At 48.9% G+C, this 24,268-nt stretch overlaps 1 protein-coding gene across 1 annotated transcript; it reads right to left on the reverse strand.

The window, feature by feature from the left end:
• Window positions 1–642: 642 nt before the first annotated feature.
• LOC135889396 (zinc finger protein 2-like) lies at window positions 643–23,123 on the reverse strand. Its single transcript, XM_065417265.1, has 4 exons — window positions 23,073–23,123; window positions 5,157–5,283; window positions 1,181–1,282; window positions 643–771 (listed from the first exon to the last, which is right to left on the reverse strand). The coding sequence occupies exons 2-4, from the start codon at window positions 5,188–5,190 to the stop codon at window positions 650–652; spliced, it is 258 nt and encodes an 85-aa protein (XP_065273337.1). The 5' UTR covers window positions 5,191–5,283; window positions 23,073–23,123; the 3' UTR covers window positions 643–649.
• Between the last annotated feature and the right edge of the window lie 1,145 nt (window positions 23,124–24,268).

Genomic DNA, 24,268 nt, shown 5'->3' on the forward strand with positions numbered 1-24,268 from the left:
TTGAGCTCCGACTGAAGCTTTTCCCGCACTGGGAGCATGTGTAGGGCCTCTCTCCTGTGTGGATTCTCTGATGTGTGATAAGGGTAGAGCTCCGACTGAAGCTTTTCCCACACTCAGAGCATATGTAGGGCGTGTCCCCTGTGTGGATACTCTGATGTGTGATAAGGGCAGAGCTCCGACTGAAGCTTTTCCCGCACTCAGAGCATGTGTAGGGCGTGTCCCCTGTGTGGATTCTCTGATGTGTGATAAGGGCAGAGCTCTGATTGAAGCTTTTCCCGCACTCAGAGCACGTGTAGGGCTTCTCTCCTGTGTGGATTCTCTGATGTCTGATAAGGTGTGAGCTCCGACTGAAGCTTTTCCCGCACTCAGAGCACGTGTAGGGCATCTCTCCTGTGTGGATTCTCCTATGTGTGCTCAGCGCAGAGCTCGGATTGAAGCGTTTCCCGCACTCAGAGCATCCATAAGGTTTCTCACCCGTGTAGATTATGTGATGTGTGATAAGGGCAGCGTTCCCATTGAAGCTTTTCCCGCATTCATGGCATGTGTAGCGTGTCTCCTCCAAGTTGATTCTGTCGCGTGTCATAAGGTCTGAGTGGCTACTGAAGTTTTCCTCTGGCCTCTCCTGAGTCTCACAGGCTTTTGCTTTTTCTCAGAGTGCACAACTCCCGGAAACATTCCCTTTGGATCTTCCTGGTAACGTCCCATGTGGTTCTACTTGCTCATCATCTTCCTGCTGGGGTTTCTCCTCATTCTCACTCACCATCCCATCACCTGAATGGGAGACAAAGAGAATCCAGACATAGGTAACTCCCTGTACCAGAAAGAGAGGAACTCTCAGCGAGAGGAATGGAAAAAGGGATGAACAACCGAAAATATGTGTGGGAGAGATCAAACCTATCAGGAGCTGATTTTCCCCAAACCCTTCCCCAGAGGAGAGAGGAAGGGATCAGTTTTGGTCCGCATCTCACCAGAACACTCAGGGAAAAGCGAGATCAGGGAGGGATCTGCTGCCAGTTGTCAGTCAGAATAGGAGGGAATCCATGAGTGACATCTGCCATAATGATTCCACATCTGCAGGGAAGAATCCTAAACTTGGAGAGCTCACAGGGTCTTCGTAGGGCATCCCAAATGTTTCCTGCATTCCCCAACAGTTGTTGAGTTCGTTTAACCAATTTCTCACCTCTCGGGAGCTCTTCTTTCTCAGAGCCCTGGAGGTCCAGGATCCACGGCTCTTCCCCTCGTTCCAGCTGTGAGATCACATCAGGTTTGGAAACTGGAAACCCTACTCCAGGCAAAGAAAACAAGGGAGGTCAGTGGAATTTATGGGATACTTGGCATAAAGAATATTCCATGGTTTTAACCCAGCTCATTTTAAAGCAGTAACATCCCAAAGCCACCTTCCTTGGCTCAAAGTGGCAGGAGAGTTATTATTATAATAAATCATATGCATTACCTTAGTGCCTCAGGACCAACTAACAGTGGGTCCCCATTGTGCTAGGCAAATTACAAACCCAGAATAGTAGATGGCCCATGCCCTGAAGAATTTACAATCTAAATAGACAAAACAGACACAGAATGGGGGAAGGGGTAGAACCCACTGTTAGAATAGAGATATTCAGGCCTGCCTGTAAAGCCTATACTTTAAGAACTTAGGTGTATTTTTATCACTTAGCTACTTACAGGGGTATAAAAACAAAGAATCAAAATCACAGTCCGCCTGTGTATGGGCCTTCTCTCACTAGGATAGTCTGAGGCCTTGTTCTCAGGCTAAGGCCTTTGGCTAAGCAGCAGGGGCGGCCATAAGCTGGGAAGCGTAGGGTCACATCCTCACCTCCCAAACCAGTCACACTGAAATAAGGTGGTATTGGGCTGTTAGGAAGACAATCCTGTCCCGATAGTGCCCATCACCACCAGATAAAGAAACAGACCTTAAGATGGTTAAAGAAAACTTAGTTTGATAGCATCCTGTCTGGCAAGAAATCACTTATCAATGGTTGTGGTTGTGAAACCCTCATTTCTGTACTGTTTTATCTTTATGGCCCCCACTTTTACATTGTTAATCAGTCTGGTTCTCTAATTGTTTCTGTCTGCTGTATAATATAATTTTGCTAGGTGTAAGTTAATTAGGGTACTGGGATATAATTGGTTAGAAAATTATATTACAATATGTTAGAATTGGTTAGTTAAATTTCAGTACAATGACTGGTTAAGGTATAGCTGAGAATATTATTATATAAACAGGGTCAAACAGGATGGGGAAGGGAAATTGGAATCATGTTTGTTAAGGGGGGAAAGGGAACAGGGAATGGGGACACAGGCAAGGCTCTGCGGCATCAGAGCTGGGCAGGGAACACTGGGGAACAGACTCTATCGCGTATAGAGATAAGCCCGACTGGTGTGAAGGGCTTCGGAATATGCCTGCTTGGAAACTAACCCCAATAAACATCGCATTCTCTGCGCTTCGGACTTCTGGTCTTTTGCTGCTTGCTGTCTGCGTGACAAGAACCAGGCAAGTGGGAGGGTGAAGGGAAAGCCCGCTAACAAAACTGACATGACCTGATAACCAAGAGCTAAGCCTTTAAGGAAGGTTTTAATACACTTTGGAACGGATGAGGGATTCCCACGAGGACTGATGAGAGGGCGATGGTAAATACACATTTAGATCATTTTCTTGTTTTATATCTTTTCCAAAGAAGGCACACTGGCATACTGTCATGGATCCATAGGATCTGTGCAATGCCCTGGCTTTTAAACAGTCCTTGGGAGGTGCCCCTTGAGTGCACTAGACCTCCAAGGGGTCCCATTCTTCCACAAGGATAGGCCATGTAGCTTCAACACCTGAGACTGAGTCTCTGGCTTCAACACTCCTATTTCAACCTGTGAGCTCTGCCAGCAGGTCCAGCTGAACGACACTCCTGGTCAGAGACTGTTCCTCAGTCAATGCACAGAGCAAATGTTTGCTGTGACACTGGGCAGACTTTTAAAACATAGCAGAGCTTATTAGTCAACTGAGCATTGGAAAATCCTTAGATTAGGACAGAGAAGCAAAGAAGACAATATAGTCCATATTGGCCAATGCCCTGGAGCCCTGCTGCTGTAGAAAACGCTTTGGTTTCCTTTCACTGTGACTCTCCAATTGTCTTCGCTCCGGCAGAGCTTCCTGCGTCTGCGAGCCCAGTTCTTCCTGCTCCCAAAAACATAACGAGTCCATGTATGCTTCACTCAGCCAAGCAGATATCCTCCCATGGCCAGGTAATAATTATTCCCTTGTCTCTGTCAGGTATTCCATTGATGTAGGTTGGTCCCAGCCAGTCCTTAATGATCCATTCATATCACCCCATGACAGCTACATGACAAAACACCTCATGTCTCCTTCTCTTTATAATCATAGCAATACAAATCACAGAGGGAAACTGAGGTGTGTATTGGCATCATACAAGTATCACCAAAATTCCCACCTCTATCACACACACACACACACACACACACACTGCTCACAGCCCTTGGAGAGAAAGCAAAGCACAGGAACTGGACCTTAGTCCAGTGAACACAGTGGAGGATAAGCTGCAATCCTCACACCTTAATCAAAAAGGAGAGGCATGTGGGTCCCCACCCATAGAGAGGGGCTGGCTAGAGGCCTGATACAGGAGAGCGCATTCCTTGAGCAGACCATGGAGGCGGGTCAAAGGCTTAGCTATCCCAGAACTGTGACATCGCAAAAGCACATTTTGGGGAATTAAGAAATCTAGTGACGCAGGTGTAATGGGAGGGAGAATTAAACTCCCCCAGCGTGTGGAGAAGGCTGGGGAATTAAACACTAAAATACAGGAGCAACAGCCTCTAATACTTCCGGAAAAGGAGAATATAAGAAACAAGAACTGGACCACACAACCTCAGGAGGGAGAGGCTCAAAGATCCAAGGAGCCTGGAGGGAAGACAGCTTGTGGCTGCTGCAGATGGGGAGAGGGGGGACAAGACTCTCTCCAAACTCTCACTCCTGCTGACCCCGACCTGATTTTATGATCTATGACCTAGTCTCATGTCTTGTGGGCAATTTTATACACGCTAGAGGTAAAATGTCATTATCAGAGTAAAAATAACAGGAGTACTTGTGGCACCTTAGAGACTAACAAATTTATTAGAGCATAAGCTTTCGTGGGCTACAACCCACTTCTTCGGATGCATATGCATATGCATCCGAAGAAGTGGGTTGTAGCCCACGAAAGCTTATGCTCTAATAAATTTGTTAGTCTCTAAGGTGCCACAAGTACTCCTGTTATTTTTGCGGATACAGACTAACACGGCTGCTACTCTGAAAATTATCAGAGTATTGCTTATTAGCTTGGAACATGCGTGGAGGGGCAAGGAGGTGATCATATATAAATGGGTTATTAAGGGCAGGGACTACACTACAGCCGGGATCAAAGCTCTGAGATCGATCCACCGGTGGTCGATGTAGCGGGTCTAGTAAAGACCCACCAAATTGACTACAGATCTCTCTGCAGTCGAACCCTGTACTCTACCCTGACGAGAAGAGTAAGGTAAGTAGACCCTGCGGTCAAGAGTTAAAATAATAATATTTGGGGGGGGAAATGTACAATTAAGTGAAACTGAACAAAAATAAAACTGGAGCGTAGGCTCTAAAGCAACAAGTGTTGGATAGGGATTCGGGGTTAAAGGTCTGGGATCCAAGCTCTAGATCCCCAAACCTCTCCTCCCTCCCACTTACCCACCCAGCCCACTTCCCGGGTGCCCTTCCTACACACTCCGCTCCCCTTCGTCCCATTACTCTCAGCCGGCACCACCTCCGGGCACCTTGGGAACTTCTCGTGTTCCCTCCTCGTCTCTCACTACCTCATCCCTCCCTGCTGCTTCTTAGCTCTAATCCTATACACACCCTCCCCATGTCCTGGCACCCCAGAATTATCTACTCCCCCCCTTCTCCTCCCTTCCCATAGCTCTGTTCTCTCTTCACCTGTGGGGTCCTGAATGGCAACATTATACGCTCTCCGATCAAAAGAGGAGCTCATCTGACTGTCACACAAGACATGCATGAGTCAAAACTTGTATGACGAATAAAGGTATAAAGTTATTACTACTCAGGTTCTTTAGAGATCCCACAGCTTCTAAAAAACTGAGGGGACAGGAATCCTTACCCAGTAAGACCACCGTCTCATAGTTCTCCTGCATGACATCCCTGTAGAAGGCTCTCTGAGTGGGGTGCAGCAGAGCCCACTCTTCCCTGGTGAAAGACACAGCCACCTCCTCGAAAGTCACCAGCCCCTGAAAGAGCAAGAGTCCAACACTCAGTACCTGCTGCCCCAGACACAACCCCACTATTCACAGAACAGCAGCACCAGGTAAATGGAAGCTCCGGGAGGCACATGTTAACAGAGTCCCACCCCACCTTGCCTAGAGCAGCCAGGAGGCATCAGAGGGTAGAAAGAGAGAACCTTTGTGTCTCCCAGCTGACAGACGGAGGCAGGGTCTTCACATTTATCACATACCTACTAGCCAGAGCTTGATATAGGAGATGGGGCTGTCTCTGGACCCTGCTGGTGGCTCCCTGCTAGGAATCCCAACACTCTCCAAATAAAATATATGGAAGAAAGGGGAAGTCAATAGTAAAGAATATAAGTTAGAAGGTCAGAATTGTAGAAAATTGGTAAGGGAAGCTATCAGAAATCAATGATCAATCAATGACAATAAGAAGCAAGTTTTTAAAAGTATATTAAGTACAACATAAATCCTAACAATGGTAGTGGTAAATTACTAGATGGAAATGGTAGAATTATCAAAAATAATGCAGAAGAGGTAAAAGTGTTCAATAAATATTTCTCTCCTGGATTTGGAGAAAAACAGATGAGGTAACTCTTATCATAAGATGTTGACGCCAACAGCATTTCCATTCCAACAGTAACTCACGAGGACATTAAACACGATCTATTAAAGTTAAATGTGTTTAAATCAGTGGGTCCAGATAACAAGAGTTTTGAAAGACCTGGTGGAGGAGTGTGATGGACTGTTAATGTTGATTTTAATTAGGACTTGGAACACTGGGGAAATTCCATAAGACAGGAATAAAGCTAATGCTGTGCCAATATTTAAAAAGTGTAAAACAGATGCCCTATCTAATTACAAGAGTCTGAAATTAATACTGGGCAAGAAAGATACAAAATACACATGGCATACATTAAATAGATTAAAAACTGTGATTTTAAATGGGGAACCATGGTCGAGTGGATTTCTTTCTAGCGGGTTCCCGCAAGGATTGGATCTTGGCCCTGTGCCATTCTTATCAATGACCTAGAAGAGAATATAAAATCATCACTGATAAAGTTTGCAGTTGCCACAAAGATTGGGGGTGGTGGTAACTAATAAAGTGTCAGTAGATTCAGGCTCCTGCACTGGGAGTCTGGGAAGTTTTCCCAGCACTGGCTGGGGGGTTATTTCCTGTTCCACAAAGAGGGGAAGTTCCATTCTCAACTCCTGTGCCTTGAAATTAAGACCTCTCTCACACTACACCCCATATTCACCATAGTGGTAGGATTATAATATGATTAGGACATGATTATGAGGCATTTTGTGCAAGATGCGTCATGTGCAGGGTCATTGGAAAAGCTATAATTTCCCGAATAGGATTATCCTATTTGTGTGCATGGATCATGTTTGTATCTGAAGTTATGGGTATTGACTATGTATCTGTATTTCAAATGTGCTTACTCTGGGTAACACCCACAACGAGCCTTTCAGGTACAACAATGAAGAAGCCAGACAGTGCTGATGGCTCATCAACAAAGACAATGGACCGTGGAAGAGCTTACCCTTCCTGTGAATGTTCCAGCCAGCCTATGAGTCATTGCTACAGCAGGGCATGTGACCAGACCACATGACACTGAACTCCATTTTGGTACCTGTATTTTTCCACAAACTGGACTGGGAACTGAGTTTGGAACAAAGGGTTCCCACCATATGCAAAAGCTACATAAGGTGGGGTGTGACATCACCTCTTGGCCTCATTCCCCAGACAAGGGAACTCCTGGAAGCATCTGAGGAACAAAAACTGAACTGGGGGATGTGCTGGTGGACTGCTTCAATCATCAGTCAGGGTGAGAAACTGGTAATTCAAATTCTATCCAGCTAGTACAGGGGCCTGAGGGTCGCATCGGGTTTTGGAAATTGTATGGAGGGCCGGTTAGGATTCAGGAGGCCTGGGGCAAAGGAATTTCGAGGGCCCCTTACATAAAAATAAGTTGCAATACTATAGAATACTATATTCTTGTGGGGGCTCCTGCAGGGCCCGGGGCAAATTGCCCCACTTGCCCCACCCTCTGAGCGGCCCTGCTGACCTCCCTGACCCCTATCCACACCCCCACCCCCGACCACCACCCCGAACTCCCCTGCCCTCTATCCAACCCCCCCGCTCCCTGCCCCCTTACCATGCCTGGAGCACCGGTGGCTGGCAGCACTACAGCCTCACACCACACAGCACAGAGCACCGGGTCAGGCTGGGCTCTGCAGTGGCGCTGCCCCAGGAGCTCGCAGCCCCACCGCCCAGAGCATTGTGCCAGTGGCGGGACAAGCTGTGGCTGCCGCGGAGGGGGAACAGGAGGGGAGGGACCAGGGGCTAGCCTCCCGGGCCAGGAGCTCAGGGGCTGGGCAGGAGGGTCCCGCGGGCCGGATGTGGCCTGCAGGCCATAGTTTACCCACCTCTTATCTAGTATGCTAGGCTCAGTTTGAGGTTCCGGTTATTTGCCAAGTAATCTGCTTTGATCTATTTGCTATCACTTATCGCTGGGAAATTGGTTGTTGTTTTCTGTCTGTCCTTGAATGGCTTAGGTAAAGCACTCAGGAAGCTTAACTGAGTGTATGGCGCCACCTGTTGTCGTGTTGGGTGATAAAAAGGCCTGGAGAGGCTGGCTGAATCTCCAGCAAAGCAGTGTGAGAAGGGCCAGCCCAGCTTGAGGGTTAGAGGGCACAGCAGTTCCCAGAAGCCCCCCACACTGCACACCGGGGTGACAAGCCATTACACCTGTCATAACTATAAAGGGAAGGGTAACAGCTCTCCTGTGTACAGTACTATAAAATCCCTCCTGGCCAGAGACTCCAAAATCCTTTTACCTGTAAAGGGTTAAGAAGCTCAGGTAACCTGGCTGACACCTGACCCAAAGGACCAATAAGGGGACAAGATACTTTCAAATCTGGGGGGGGGGGGGGAAGGCTTTTGTTTATGCTCTTTGTTTTGGGGGTTGTTTGCTCTTGGGACTAAGAGGGACCAGACATCAATCCAGGCTCTCCACATCTTTCTGAACAAGTCTCTCATATTTCAAACTTGTAAGTAAACAGCCAGGCAAGGCGTGTTAGTTTACCTTTGTTTTCTCAACTTGTAAATGTACCTTTTACTAGAGTGTTTATCTCTGTTTGCTATACTTTGAACCTAAGGCTAGAGGGGGGTCCTCTGAGCTCTAAGTTTGATTACCCTGTAAAGTTATTTTCCATCCTGATTTTATAGAGATGATTTTTACCCTTTTTCTTTAATTAAAAGCCTTCTTTTTAAGAACCTGATTGATTTTTCCTTGTTTTTAGATCCAAGGGGGTTGGATCTTAATCCACCAGGAGTTGGTGGGAGGAAGGAGGGGGGATGGTTAATTTCTCCTTGTTTTAAGATCCAAGGGGTTTGGATCTTAATCCACCAGGAGTTGGTGGGAGGAAGGAGGGGGGATGGTTAATTTCTCCTTGTTTTAAGATCCAAGGGGTTTGGATCTGTATTCACCAGGGAATTGGTGAAAAGTCTCTCAAGGCTACCCAGGGAAGGGAATTAGCTTTGGGAGTGGTGGCAGCGGACCAGATCTAAGCTGGTAGTTAAGCTTAGAAGTTTTCATGCAGGCCCCCCCTTTGTACCCTAAAGTTCAAAGTGGGGAAGCAGCCTTGACATGGTGGCAGAGCGGTGGGATCATTTTAAACCAAAAGCCAGTAAGATTTTTTTTTCCTCTCCTTTCTAGCTGCTTGGAAAGCAGAGCTGAAGGTAGATGCATATCTTATCTCTCCTTGCCTGAAGGCAGAGGTGTTAAGTTTTTTTTAACAAGGGTCGTTGTTAAGAGAAGGGTTCAATCAATGAGCAAACAGCTAGTAAAAGTAATTTACAAGCTGAACTGTTTTTTTTCTTTCTACCTCTCGGGGATAGCTAGTTAGGAAGTCTCTGTTACCTCAGCAGCAGCCTGAGCTGAGTGCATCCCAGTTTCAGTCAACTGCAGAGGGGTGTGGCCCAGCACAAGAAAACAGGAAAATGACTACCAAAGAAGTAGCTAACAAACTAGAACTGGCCAGACTAGAAGCAGAAAAAAAATGAAAAAAAAACATCAGAGACTGCTTCAATTAAAAATACTCGAGCAAGAAGCTGAAAAGAAAGCCAAAGAGGAGGCCCACAAGAGAGCTATGGAGCTGAAAGAAAAAGAGATGGAGGAGAGGGAAAAAGAGAGGAAGCATGAACTGGAATTAGCAAGGGCTAGGCCGGATATACCAGCCAATCCTAGCAACCCCTCTCCAGGTACCACTTCCCATCCCAGAAAATTCCCCACCTATAAGGCAGGCGATGATACTGAGGCCTTCTTAGAAAATTTTGAAAGGGCCTGCCTTGGATACAGCATCACTACAGACCAGTACATGGTAGAGCTGAGGCCGCAGCTCAGTGGACCCTTAGCAGAGGTGGCGGCTGAAATGCCTAAGGAACACATGAACAGTTATGAACTTTTTAAAAACAAGGCCAGACTCAGAATGGGGCTAACACCCGAGCATGCCCGTCGGCGGTTCAGACCCCTAAGGTGGAAACCAGACGTGTCATTTACCCGACATGCCTACCACATTGACAAAAATTGTGATGCCTGGGTATCAGGAGCAAATGTTAAATCTCTGGAAGATCTGGTTTCCCTAGTAAAAATGGAGCAGTTTTTAGAGGGTGTTCCTGAGGAAATAGAAAGGTACATCCTAGATGGGAAGCCCAAAACTGTAACCGAGGCGGGGGAGATTGGAGCCAAATGGGTGGAGGTGGCTGAAAAGAAAAAAAACTAGTAGCAGTTGGAGCGAATATCAGAAGGGGCAACCCGAAACAAAACCTTACCACCGGGGACAACCCAAAGCCCCACCCACATCCCAAGGGAAACCCCAGACGCCTTCTCACCCCACCACACTAGTCTCCACCAACCAACATCGCCCCAGTGATACCTTAGCAGGGCGATGTTTTAAATGTAATGAACTGGGACATATAAAGGCTCACTGCCCCAAGAACCCCAACCGATTACAGTTCATTACACCACAATCACACCAAAGATCCCCAGACCCAGATGCCTCTCTCATACCCTCGGAGCGAAGGGAAACCTTGAGAGTGGGCGGAAAGAAGGTTATCGCTTGGAGGGACACTGGGGCACAAGTGTCAACTATCCACCAATCCCTAGTGGACCCCAAACTCATCAACCCGGAGGTTCCAGTGACAATTCAACCCTTCATGTCACAGTCTGTAACCTTGCCTACAGCCAAGTTGCATGTTCAGTACAAGGGCTGGTCAGGAATGTGGACTTTTGCAATCTATGACAATTATCCCATCCCCATGCTGCTGGGGGAAGACTTGGCCAACCATGTGAAGCTAGCCAAGAGGGTGGGAATAGTCACCCACAGCCAGGCTAAGCAAGCTTTCACCCCCATCCCTGTTCCTGAGCCGTCCACCAGGGCCCAGTCTGTGTTACCAGAGACCCAAACAAAGGTGGTGGAACCGGATCCCCTGCCAACGACTGCAACAGCCGTAGTGGATCCAATCCCAGAGACCCAGCCAAAGCCAGTCCCAGAACCGGAACTGGCAACGCAACCAGCAACAGAACCATTGCCAGCACTGAGTCCAGCGCTTGCAAACCCGTCTACCACTCCAACGCCAGAGGGCACCAGCGAGCCTGAACTGGCAGAAGCAGCAGATAACCCTACCCAAGAGGCTCAGCCAGAGCCTGAAATACCACATAGTGCACCAGCGGACAGCGGTCCACAGTCAATGGAAACAGCCCCAGCACCTGCATCGCTTCCAGAGGGACCAAGCCCCAGTCCACAGTCCAAGGAGGAACTGATGTCTCCAGCATCAAGGGAACAGTTCCAGGCTGAGCAGGAAGCAGATGACAGCCTTCAGAAAGCTTGGGCGGCGGCACGGAGCACCCCACCGCCTCTCAGCTCTTCTAACTGATCCCGGTTTGTTGTAGAACAAGGACTTTTATACAAGGAGACTCTTTCTGGTGGGCACCAGGAAGACTGGCATCCTCAAAGACAGTTGGTAGTTCCCACTAAGTATAGGGTAAAGCTCTTGAGCTTAGCCCATGATCATCCCAGTGGCCATTCTGGGGTGAACAGAACCAAAGACCGGTTGGGGAAGTCCTTCCACTGGGAGGGAATGGGCAAGGACGTTGCTAATTATGTCCGGTCTTGTGAGGTGTGCCAACGAGTGGGAAAGCCCCATGACCAGGTTAAAGCCCCTCTCCAGCCACTACCCATAATTGAGGTCCCATTTCAGTGAGTAGCTGTAGATATTCTGGGTCCTTTCCCAAAGAAGACCCCCAGAGGAATGCAGTACATACTGACTGTGACAATGCGGTTCTGGCGGAACCCAACTGAGAGTGGCAACTCAGGACAAATTGCTCAAACAGGGCAGTTACAGCCCAAGGCTGGGGTTTTTCCACCTCTAAGGCAAACCAAACCAGCCAGACTAAGACGACTTCGGTCTCACCCCACTGGCTAACCGCAAGTCTCACAAGCAATCTCCTTAGACACTCCAGTTTCCCAGTATCACCACCAGTGCCACTCGTTATGGGGACAAATGGTTATGAAAACCAAGACCCCAGTAAAAGAAAAAGGTTCTCCTGATCCCAAAGGACCAAGCCCCAGACCCAGGTCAATATACAAATCAGATCTTACCCACAAATCACGCTGTTGCCAATCCTTTAGAATCTAAAATCTAAAGGTTTATTCATAAAAGGAAAAAGATAGAGATGAGAGCTAGAATTGGTTAAATGGAATCAATTACATACAAGTAATGGCAAAGTTCTTGGTTGAGGCTTGCAGCAGCCATAGAATAAACTGCAGGTTCAAATCAAGTCTCTGGAATACAACCCCCGCTGGGATGGGTCCTCAGTCCTTTGTTCAAAGCTTCAGCTTGTAGCAAAGTTCCTCCAGAGGTACGAAGCAGGATTGAAGACAAGATGGACATTAGGAATCAGCCTTATATAGTCTTTTCCAGGTGTAAGAACATCTCTTTGTTCTTACTGTGGAAAATTACAGCAAAATGGAGTCTGGAGTCACATGGGCAAGTTCCTGCATACTTTGCTGAGTCTCAAGGCATATTTGCCTTCTCTCAATGGGTCCATTGTATAGCTGATGGTCCTTAATGGGCCATCAAGCAGGCTAGGCAGAGCTAACACCAGTTTGTCTGGGATGTCACCCAGCAGCATAGCATAAGTTTGAAATACAGACAGTATAGAGCCAATATTCATAACTTCAACTACAAAATTGATACACACATATAGACAGCCTAATCATAACCAGTAAACCATAACCTTGTCTTAGACACCCCATTATACAAGATTTGGGTGCCACTACAGGACCTTGGTTGCAACAATGATCTATATGGTCCCAGATTATATCAATAACATCACACTGACTTTCATGGATTTTGCTACCCGATGGCAGGAAGCAGTACCCTTAAGCAACACCAGGGCTAAAAGTGTGTGCCAGGCATTAGCAGACATTTTTGCCAGGGTAGGTTGGCCCTCCGACATCCTTACAGATTCGGGAACTAATTTCCTGGCAGGGACCATGAAAAACCTGTGGGAAGCTCATGGGGTGAATCACTTGGTTGCCACTCCTTACCACCATCAAACCAATGGCCTGGTGGAGAGGTTTAATGGAACTTTGGGGGCCATGATACGTAAATTCGTAAATGAACACTCCAATGATTGGGACCTAGTGTTGCAGCAGTTGCTTTTTGCCTACAGGGCTGAACCACATCCCAGTTTAGGGTTTTCACCATTTGAACTTGTATATGGCCGCGAGGTTAAGGGGCCATTACAGTTGGTGAAGCAGCAATGGGAGGGGTTTACACCTTCTCCAGGAACTAACATTCTAGACTTTGTAAGCAACCTACAAAGCACCCTCCGACACTCTTTAGCCCTTGCTAAAGAAAACCTAAAGGATGCTCAGGAAGAGCAAAAGGCCTGGTATGATAAACATTCCAGAGAACGGTCCTTCAAAGTAGGAGACCAAGTCATGGTCTTAAAGGCGCTCCAGGCCCATAAAATGGAAGCGTCGTGGGAAGGACCATTCACGGTCCAGGAGCGCCTAGGAGCTGTTAACTATCTCATAGCCTCCCCCACCTCCAACATAAAGCCTAAGGTATACCATGTTAATTCTCTTAAGCCCTTTTTTTCCAGAGAATTAAACGTTTGCCAGTTTACAGCCCAGGAAACAGATGACGCAGAGTGGCCTGAAGGTGTCTACTACGAAGGAAAAAGGGATGGTGGCGTGGAAGAGGTGAACCTCTCTGCGACCCTTGGACGTCTGCAGCGACAGCAGATCAAGGAGCTGTGCACCAATTTTCTCAGCCACTCCAGGACGGACCGAACGGGCATACCACTCCATTGACACAGGTAATGCTCACCCAATTAGAACCCCACCCTACCGGGAGTCACCTCATGCCCAAACTGCTATACAAAGGGAGATCCAGGACATGCTACAGATGGGTATAATCCGCCCCTCTAACAGTGCATGGGCATCTCCAGTGGTTCTAGTTCCCAAACCAGATGGGGAAATACGCTTTTGCGTGGACTACCATAAGCTAAATGCTGTAACTCGTCCTGACAACTATCCAATGCCACGCACAGATGAGCTATTGGAGAAATTGGGACATGCCCAATTCATCTCTACTTTAGACTTAACCAAAGGGTACTGGCAAGTACCACTAGATGAACCCGCTAAGGAAAGGTCAGTCTTCGTCACCCAGGCAGGGGTGTATGAATTCAATGTACTCCCTTTCGGGTTGCGAAATGCACCCGCCACCTTCCAAAGACTTGTAGATGGTCTCCTAGCGGGATTGGGAGAATCTGCAGTTGCCTACCTCGATGATGTGACCATTTTTTCTGATTCATGGACAGAACACCTGGAGCACCTGGAAAAAGTCTTCGAGCGCATCCGGCAGGCAGGACTAACTGTTAAGGCTAAAAAGTGTCAAATAGGCCAAAACAGAGTGACTTACCTGGGGCACCAGGTGGGTCAAGGAACTATAAATCCCCTACAGGCCAAAGTGGATGCTATCCAAAAGTGGCCGGTTCCAAAGTCAAAGAAACAGGTCCAATCCTTCTTAGGCTTGGCCGGATATGATAGGCGATTTGTACCACACTACAGCCAAATCGCCGCCCCGCTGACAGACCTAACCAGAAAGAAACAGCCAAATGCAGTTCAGTGGACTAATAAGTGTCAAAAGCCTTTAACCAGCTTAAGGCGACACTCATGTCTGACCCTGTGCTAAGGGCCCCAGACTTTGACAAACCGTTCCTAGTAACCACAGATGCGTCCGAGCAGGGCGTGGGAGCAGTTTTAATGCAGGAAGGACCGGATCAAGAATTCCATCCTGTCGTGTTTCTCAGCAAGAAATTGTCTGAGAGGGAAAGCCACTGGTCAATCCATGAAAAGGATTGCTACGCCATTGTGTACGCGCTGGAAAAGCTACGCCAATATGTTTGGGGACAGCGTTTCCAACTACAAACAGACCATGCTGCGCTACAGTGGCTTCATACCGCCAAGGGGAATAACAAAAAACTTCTTCGGTGGAGTTTAGCTCTCCAAGATTTTGATTTTCAAATACAACACATTTCAGGGGCTTCTAACAAAGTGGCTGATGCACTCTCCCGGGAAAGTTTTCCAGAATCAACTGGTTACAAATTGTTCTTGGAATGTGGAACATATTGTTAGTTTTTATATAATCAGTAGTATGTCTAAAGGTGCATGCGTCTTATTAACTCTGTTTTCTCCTAGAGCTCCAGGAAGAAATCACAGCCAGTGTGGAACCGGCTGTCCAACACTGTCTGTGATTTGGGGGACGTGTCATAACTATAAAGGGAAGGGTAACAGCTCTCCTGTGTACAGTACTATAAAATCCCTCCTGGCCAGAGACTCCAAAATCCTTTTACCTGTAAAGGGTTAAGAAGCTCAGGTAGCCTGGCTGACACCTGACCCAAAGGACCAATAAGGGGACAAGATACTTTCAAATCTTGGGGCGGGGGGGGAAGGTTTTTGTTTGTGCTCTTTGTTTTGGGGGTTGTTCGCTCTTGGGACTAAGAGGGACCAGACATCAATCCAGGTTCTCCACATCTTTCTGAACAAGTCTCTCATATTTCAAACTTGTAAGTAAACAGCCAGGCAAGGCGTGTTAGTTTACCTTTGTTTTCTCAACTTGTAAATGTACCTTTTACTAGAGTGTTTATCTCTGTTTGCTGTACTTTGAACCTAAGGCTTGAGGGGGGTCCTCTGAGCTCTTTAAATTTGATTACCCTGCAAAGTTATTTTCCATCCTGATTTTACAGAGATGATTTTTACCTTTTTCTTTAATTAAAAGCCTTCTTTTTAAGAACCTGATTGATTTTTCCTTGTTTTTAGATCCAAAGGGGTTGGATCTTAATCCACCAGGAGTTGGTGGGAGGAAGATGGAGAGATGGTTAATTTCTCCTTGTTTTAAGATCCAACGGGTTTGGATCTGTATTCACCAGGGAATTGGTGAAAAGTCTCTCAAGGCTACCCAGGGAAGGGAATTAGCTTTGGGAGTGGTGGCAGCGGACCAGATCTAAGCTGGTAGTTAAGCTTAGAAGTTTTCATGCAGGCCCCCACATTTGTACCCTAAAGTTCAAAGTGGGTAAGCAGCCTTGACAACACCCTAGATTACAAAAGTCTCAGCACCTTTGTCAAGTCCTGTCCCCTCCCTATCTCCCACCACCTCTAGCAGCTCCCACCCTCCTATACCTTTACTGCTCCTCTCCCTCCAAGCAGAACCCATCACCAGCTCCCTGATAATCCCTTACGTGAGCCAGCTCCATTGCAGCCATTTCTTTCCCCCTGGGAGGAGGGGATGATCTGGAGCGAAACGTGGACGTTATTCTGTAGCCTGCCAGGGTGAGAAGGGCAATGTGAGAGAATTCAGATGGGGCTTTTGTCCATTCCACAAGCCGATTCCCCCCAGATTTTTCTCTGCTAATGGACATTCTAGGTTCTGCCACACTGCGAAGCACAGAGTGACCTTATTCCAGTACAGGCCTAGCCCCCTCCTACCAGGGTGTAACCCTCTGACACATGGTGAAACCCTCCCAATAGCAGAGTCTCTCTGTTACACTTATCAAGTTTGCAGAGGATACCAAGCTGGGAGGAGTTGCAAGTGCTTTGGAGAATAGGATTAAAATTCAAAATGATCTGGACAAACTGGAGAAATGGTCTGAAGTAAATAGGATGAAATTCAATAAGGACAAATCCAAAGTACTTCACTTAGGAAGGAACAAGCAGTTGCACACATACAAAATGGGAAATGACTGCCTAGGAAGGAGTACTGCGGAAAGGGATCTGGGGGGTCACAGTGGATCACAAGCTAAATACGAGTCAACAGAGTTACACTGTTGCAAAAAAAGCAAACATCATTCTGGGATGTATTAGCAGGAGTATTGTAAGCAAGACACGAGAAGTAATTCTTCCGCTCTACTCCGCACTGATTAGGCCTCAACTGGAGCAGTGTGTCCAGTTCTGGGCACCACATTTCAGGAAAGATGTGGACAAATTGGAGAAAGTCCAGAGAAGACCAACAAAAATGATGAAAGGTCTAGAAAACATGACTTATGAGGGAAGATTGAAAAAATTGTGTTTGTTGAGTCTGGACAACAGAAGACTGAGAAGGGACATGATCAGAGTTTTCAAGTACATAAAAGGTTGTTACAAGGAGGAGGGAGAAAAATTGTTCTTCTTAACCTCTGAGGATAGCACAAAAAGCAATGGGCTTAAATTGCAGAAAGGGAGGTTTAGGTCCGACATTAGGAAAAACTTCCTAACTGTCTGTGGTTAAGTACTGGAATAAATTGCCTAGGGAGGTTGTGGAATCTCCATCATTGGGGATTTTTAAGAGCAAGCTGGACAAACACCTGTCAGGGATGGGCTAGATAATATTTCGTCCTGCCTTGAGTGCAGGGGACAGGACTACATGACCTCTCGAGGTCTCTTCCAGTTCTATGATTCTATGAACCAAAGGCCAGAGAAGAGCAGAATCAAAGGAGCCACTTTGGGGGATTCTCCCTATCATTGTCCCCAAGGCAGCTGTCTCAGGTTTACTAAGTTGTTTGATGCTCCAGCCTTTATACAGTCTCTCCTGGGAGTGCCCCCTTTCATGGGCTGGGCCTAGTTTTAGCTTTTGGCAAGCGTGACCCTGGGGGCTCTGAGACTGGGCCTCCTTGTCTCAGCACACCTTGTTTCTTTCTGTGGCTCCCCACAGAGTCCAGATGAGTAGATACTCCCGATAGAACCTGTGAACATAAGAACGGCCCACTGTGTCAGACCAATGGTCCATCTAGCTCAGTGGCCAATGCCAGGTGCTTCAGAGGGAATGAAGAGAACAGGTCATCATCAAGTGATCCATCCCATCACCCATTCCCAACTTCTCGCAAACAGAGGCCAGAGACACCATCCCTGCCCACCCTGCCTGTGACACTGGCAGATGAGGTGTTAGCTCTTGCAAAAGCCCCCATGTCTTAATTGAACATGGACAAACGCATAGCTGGAATCAGTCTGACTCACCTGTGTTAGTATTATTAAAACAGGTATTAGAATGACAAGAATGTGTTTAGACTTTATTGAATGCTTTATTGAGTTGCTGCCTGGGTTAATAACTGACTAGTTGCTTTGTGAGCCTCTGTGGCTATTTAAATCACCAGACAGGGGAGAGATTTTACCTAGGGGAAGTGCTGATTGGCAACAGAATGCATTACACCCTGCCTGGCAGGAAAGGTCCATCAACACCAGATAGAGTATTATGGGAGGTTAAAGAAGACACAAGACTGTTGTTGTGCTCTTGACCTCTCATTCGCTGAGTTTGCAGCTATGAGCACATGGCAGAAAGAGGGTAAAAAAACCCATGCTGAAGGAACTGATTATCTGTATGCTGCTTCGACTCTGGGGGGGCAAAGTTTCTAGGCATAAGGAAGAGATTCTCAGCTCCTTATCCTGGGTTAGTCCTTAAGAATATGTAGAGCTTGCTTATTATAGAACATGGGTAGGGAACCTATGGCACGTGTGCCGAAGGCGGCATGCAAGCTGATTTTCAGTGGCACTCACACTGCCCGGGTCCTGGCCACCGGTCCGGGGGGCTCTGCATTTTCATTTAATTTTAAATGAAGCTTCTTAAACATTTTAAAAACCGTAGTTACTTTACATACAACAATAGTTTAGTTATATATTACAGACTTATAGAAAGAGACCTTCTAAAAACGTTAAAATGGATTATTGGCACGCAAAACCTTAAATTAGAGTGACTAAATGAAGACTCGGCACATCACTTCTGAAAGGTTGCCGACCCCTGTTATAGAAGCTTCCATTGCCTTTTGAAATTGAAGACTGTAACTCGTCTGCATCTGCTTTAACCTGCTTTAACTTTGTAAACCATTCTCATTTTGTTTTAAATAAATCTCAATACAGGTTATGACAGGACTGGCTACAAGTGTTGTCTTTGTGGTAGATCTAAGATTCAATTGACCTAAGGAAGTGACTGATCCTTTGGGACTGAAGTCCAGGGCCCCTGAGCCCCACCACAAGGAGCTAAAGCCAAAGCCTAAGCAATGTAGCTTTGTGGGGGCCCCTGTGGCATGGGGACCCAGGCAGTTGCCCTGGTTGCTACCTCCTAACGCCAGCGCTGGCTTCTGGATGCAGAAAGCCAGTATTGTGGCCCACATGGGCCATGGAGTTTTTATAGTATCTTGGGGGGCCTCAGAAAGAAAAAGGTTGAGAACCCCTAGAGTAAGGGACCATCTGTCACAAAGGTGAGCTCACCTGCGTGGTGAGATATATGGGATGACCCAAGGGAACTGTCTGTGATTCCATGTTAATGCTGTTACAGTGCCTGAAGCGTTTACACTGGATACTTGGTTGGTGAAATCTACATATAGACCTCACAACCAATTTGGTGTTTGTTCCCTGCTTCTTACCAGTCTGCCTGAGGCTGGTGCTCATGCCCTCGAGTCACTGAAGACAGCGTTACAGAGACTTACGGGCACAACGCCACCAGCAGCAATTGGCAGCAATGCAGAGCAGGCTTTATAGTGACACAGCGTGGGCCAAATGGTCCATGGACTCAGTCAAGCCCCAGTTCTCCGCCAGTGCACGTCAGCATCCCGGCAACCTTCAAGGAGGGTCAAGACTGCCACTCCTGGAGTGATGATGGATCTCCAGCATAGCATCACCCGCGCCCCATGACCCGCCTTGCCTCCTGAGACAGAGGTGAGTGACAGAGGGTGCACAACGGATCCGGGGGGGGTGGGGGTGGGAAAGAGATAACAAAACACACCTTCTAGGGGTCACCCCTCAAGAAGTCAAGGTAACAGGCACTGTGGTGGCAGTAAAGGGAAGGGGAGGGGAGGGAGTGGGAGCAGGAGGGAGCAGCACCCTCAAAGGCAATGCTGCCAGTGGGTCACCCCACCACATCAGGCATGGGGCTGATAGGGGGCCATTCCCTGGGCGCCTGTGAAGGGCTATATAAACCCCACGCTGGCACAGAAGGGGTTAAACTGCTTTAGTCTGGACTGGCCCAGCTCCTCCACACCTGCAAACCATGCCAGGACTGGAGCAGGAGTTAACAGGAGAGACCTACTCTACTCAGACGGGGGCAACCCTGGGAACAGTCTGTGGAGCATCTCCAGCCCCAAAGAGAGGGCTGGCAGCATTCGGGGCTCTGGCCTTCACTGAGGGAGGCCCAGCAGTTGGGCACCAGTTTGATGGGCAGGATGGCCTCTCACTGGGGGCTGCCAGCAGCCTGGCACATGGAGTAGATACAGAGTGGCCTGTGGAGCAGCGTCCCAGACAGCACACCGAGAAGGGAAATGGAGAGGGGACAAGGGGCACTGCAGTGAATTCAGCACCCGTCCTGAAGGCCATTGGCATTAAGTCGTCCTCTCCCTGGCCTACAGGGGTCAGACAGTGACACAGAGATCCCTTGGCAAAGGGTCACTTGGTCTTTGCCAGCAGCTCTCACCTGAGACCTGACAAACCCATCACACCAAACACATCTCTTGGAGGATGGTCATGTGAGGTGTCTACAGAAAGCTCATAGCTGGTCAAGACTCAAAGACCAAGAGATCAACGTATGGGTCATATGTAAGGAACAAAGCATTTATATTGAAAATCTACTTTATGAACTTGGAATGGAAAATCAATCACCGAGAGGTAACGGGCCCCGGGATCGGCCCATCCACCCAAGAGGGAGTCGTCACCTCTCACGAGTCAGCTGGCAAGGTAACGCAACGCTCAAGTGACCAGCCTTGCTCCGTCCCCAACTGTCAATGGAAAACCATCAGAGCATCACCAAACAACTGAAACTTATGGGGGGGGGGGGGGAAGGAGAGCTGAAGGTAACAAATTTAATTATCTGAAATCCAAAATATGAATAGTTTAAAGGTACACGTTACACATGTATGGGGTGGAGGGGCAGGCCACAGTGTATCGGGGAGGGGGCCTGTTTGGAGGAGGGGCAGAACTAGGACATGGCTAGACCAGGAGCAGAAGGCCCAGCTGGGGCACAGACCATGTCAGAGATTTCTCTCGCTGGCTCTGTTACCAACTGCCCATGACAAACACTTGAAAGAAGGGGAGGCCGAGCTGGAAATGGTGGCAGGAGGAGGAGGTGGGGAAGGAGAGAAACATTTGAAAGCATGACCATTATTCCCATTCCACCGTAATGAAAAAAGTACAGGAGAGGGGAGCAACACTTCACAATCACCCAGCACCTACGTGGAGAGAGCACTCGACTGGGACTATTCCTGGCTCTGCCACAGAGCTGTTGGGCAACCTTGGGTAAGTCATTGCACTTCTCTGTGCCTCCGACTGCAAACTTGTGTGAGACCCACAACTGCCTATAGGGCTGCTAACTCCTCCCGCCAACATTGCTCTGTGCAAACAGCTAGGAAATTCACTTACAAAAAACTTTATGAAGGCAGGATTTAAGGTTGCCCGGAGCTGTCTGGTGCCCCTCCAGAAGAGAGATCAGCAAAACTCACACTTGTAATAATCAGGAAATGCAGAGATAAGGTACACACCAATGTAATCCTAATTCTGACCCACGTGAGCAATGACAGAAGCAGCTGGGACTGGGCAGAATTAAGGTCCCTACAGGATACAGGCAATCGCCATAGGACTACGAATAAGGCATTTTACTGTATAAAGTTCCAGATTAGATTATACCAGTTTGTAAAGACACATGAGATCTTTCCCTCATGGTATCAACTTCACTGGGTTCTTTCTTTTATTGGTAATTCCCAGAAGTCAATAGATCAATAACATTCTATCAGTTATGAAGTGGCCGTTTCAGATTTCTGGGGAGTGTCTATAATTTTGCACTAGGGGCCAGGTCCTTGGAGAGATGGAACCTTGTTTTCATTTTAACTTGTGCACGCTCAGCGGCTTCTGGAATTTGGTTCAAAGTATTTCCCTGTTTCCCTGGCCTGTTCTTAAAAGTGCTGCTATAGAAAGTGGGGAGAGGCAGAAACTCACTATAGGATCATAGATATTTATAGCTCATCGGAAGAAGGACGGGGATTGGTGGGTGTCTGGGGATTTAATAATAAACACACAAATATCATCGTTCTTAATGAATTTTCATCTTCTAATTCCCATAACCCACTAATTATCCCTGGCTGCCCCCAGGAGTCTGGGGAGGGAGTACTAGTAACCTCCTGTGGCCAGTGTGGAAACTAAGGCACAAGGATCTTTCAGTGTCTGGCTCAAAGTCACCCACTTCACTGGATGAATCCCTAGTTGCTGGAGTCTCTTTCCCTGGAAGTTTTTAAGAACAGGTAGGACAAACCTCTGTCAGAGATAATCTACATAGACTGGGTCCTGCCTCGGCAGAGAGAGCTGGACTTGATGACAGCTTGAGATCCTGAGCAGCCCTACATGTCTAGGATGCTATGCAATATATAGGTATAAAAATACAACATACAGAAAAATCCCCACCACAACATCATGTCAGGCAAATCAGGAAAAAAAACAACCCACCCCCTCAAAAAAAAACCTACACTCCACAGCATATGTCAGTCGTTGATCAGAAGTAAAATCTGAGTGTTTCCCATCAGTATTTGATAAATGAACAGAGAGAAAAGAGGCAACATTTGCAATAAATGTCTAGTCACGCTGAAGAACCGGAGCAAAGGGGTAAATCTGAGCTGTGGTTCGTGTTTTATCATTAGAGAGACAGGGCCCAACACTCAGGGCCCATTCAAATAGAACTAGACGAGAGAGAAAGTGGCCCGGGGGGAGGGGGAGGGATTTTAGGATATTTTATATCCATCTTTGAGAGTTGTGGGGAAAACGGGTCACAAACTCCGCAGTTGGTAACAGGAGAGACAAACCCCCAGACCCGGGGGGGGGGGGCGTTTTTTCTGTGGCTATGAAATGAGGAGAGGGGGGAGGGGCAGTTTGAGGGATTTTATGTGACTGTCCAACACACACAGACAGTGACGGTTCCCCCCCCTTCACACGGGCCGCAGGGAGCCCTTGGGGGGGGGGCGTTTGAAGGGGGCCAGGGAGGGGGAAGGTCCCTGGAGCAGGGAAGGGGGCAGCAGTGGGGGATGGGCAGGTGCAACACACAGAGACACACCCAGACACTGACACACACTTTTCTCCCCCGTGGGTTTCCCCGCCCCCATCGCTACGGAGACCGCACCGGGACCCACCGCCCCACCCCAGCTTCCGGCCTGGCCCAGGGCGGGGGGGGTCTCGGACCCAGGGCGGGCGCCCCTGCCCCGCTCGGCTCTTACCGGCTCTCCCGCGGGCCCGGAGCTCCCCCGCAGCTAGTCCGGAAATGACAGATCCCGTGAGGCGCCGGGCGGGGGGACGAGACACGTGACGGTTGCGGCCGTTAGGGCCGTTAGAGCGCAGCGCGCGCGGCGTTGGTAGGCGGCGCTGCCTCTCCGTTGGGGGCGGGGTTCTCTACAGCCCCGCCCCTTATCCCCCCTTCCTCCCCGCTCCGGGCCCCTCCTGCTGCTCCCGGCCCCGCCCCGCTCAGCCCGCGCTCCCGGATCACACGGGGACAGCAGCGGAAGCGACTTTAGGCATGGGGGCGGACGAACGGGGATCGCACGGAGCATGCGCAATAACAGCTGCTGAAACCTTCCCTTACCTGAGCAGAATAGGGCGGACGCGCCCCAGGGGCAGGCTGGGAAATGTAGTTCCGGACGCTTCCTGGACCGGAAGTGACGGCGGACAGGGACCCGGGGCCCGGCTGCGAATACGCGCGGGGCGCTGCGGCTCTGCCTGGCTCGTGCGGGGCCGTTGGAGCCTCTCCTGGGGCCGGAGAAGAGTTTTGTGTTTCTCGGTTCTGGGCATGCGCAGATCGGGGGAGCTTCCCCCCAACGGACACTGGGACAGAGTCACCGCCCGGCACCAGCCCCGCCCCCGGGTAGGAGCGAGTCCGCCCCACACGTGTCCCCGCCCCACGCGGGGCCTGCCCCTCCCCCTCTCACGGGGTCTGCGCTGGGGGCGGGGCCCGTCATTAGCCCCGCCCTGCCCGAGGTGAGGGGCAGCCCCTGGGCCGGAGCCTGCAGGGAACGAGCTCAGAGCCCCCAGCCCGGGGGTGAGATGGGGGCACACAGGACCGGGGGGGAAGGAGGGAGATGGGGGACATAGGACTGGGGGGGAGACGGGACCGGGGGGAAGATGGGGGGGAGCTGGGACCGGGGAAGGGGGAGATGGGGGGGGGTTTCCCAGACCCGGGACCTGTCCAGACCCACTGGCTGCAGCCTCTCTGGGCAGATCGTCCGGTCCCGGGGAACAAGGAGCAGAAGGAGGCAAAGCCGGATTCGTCTGACACAGGCCAGCCGCGGGGGTTCGTCGCCGATGTACCATGACATTATGTCTACACTGCAATTAACACCCCCGGGGCACCTGTCTCCAAGCCCGGGGCAGCTGGCTCAGGCTTGTGGGGCTGGGGCTGCAGGGCTGTACAAGGACAGTG

This window comes from Emys orbicularis, chromosome 15 (genome assembly GCF_028017835.1).
Source record: "Emys orbicularis isolate rEmyOrb1 chromosome 15, rEmyOrb1.hap1, whole genome shotgun sequence".
NCBI classification, from domain to species: domain Eukaryota; kingdom Metazoa; phylum Chordata; order Testudines; family Emydidae; genus Emys; species Emys orbicularis.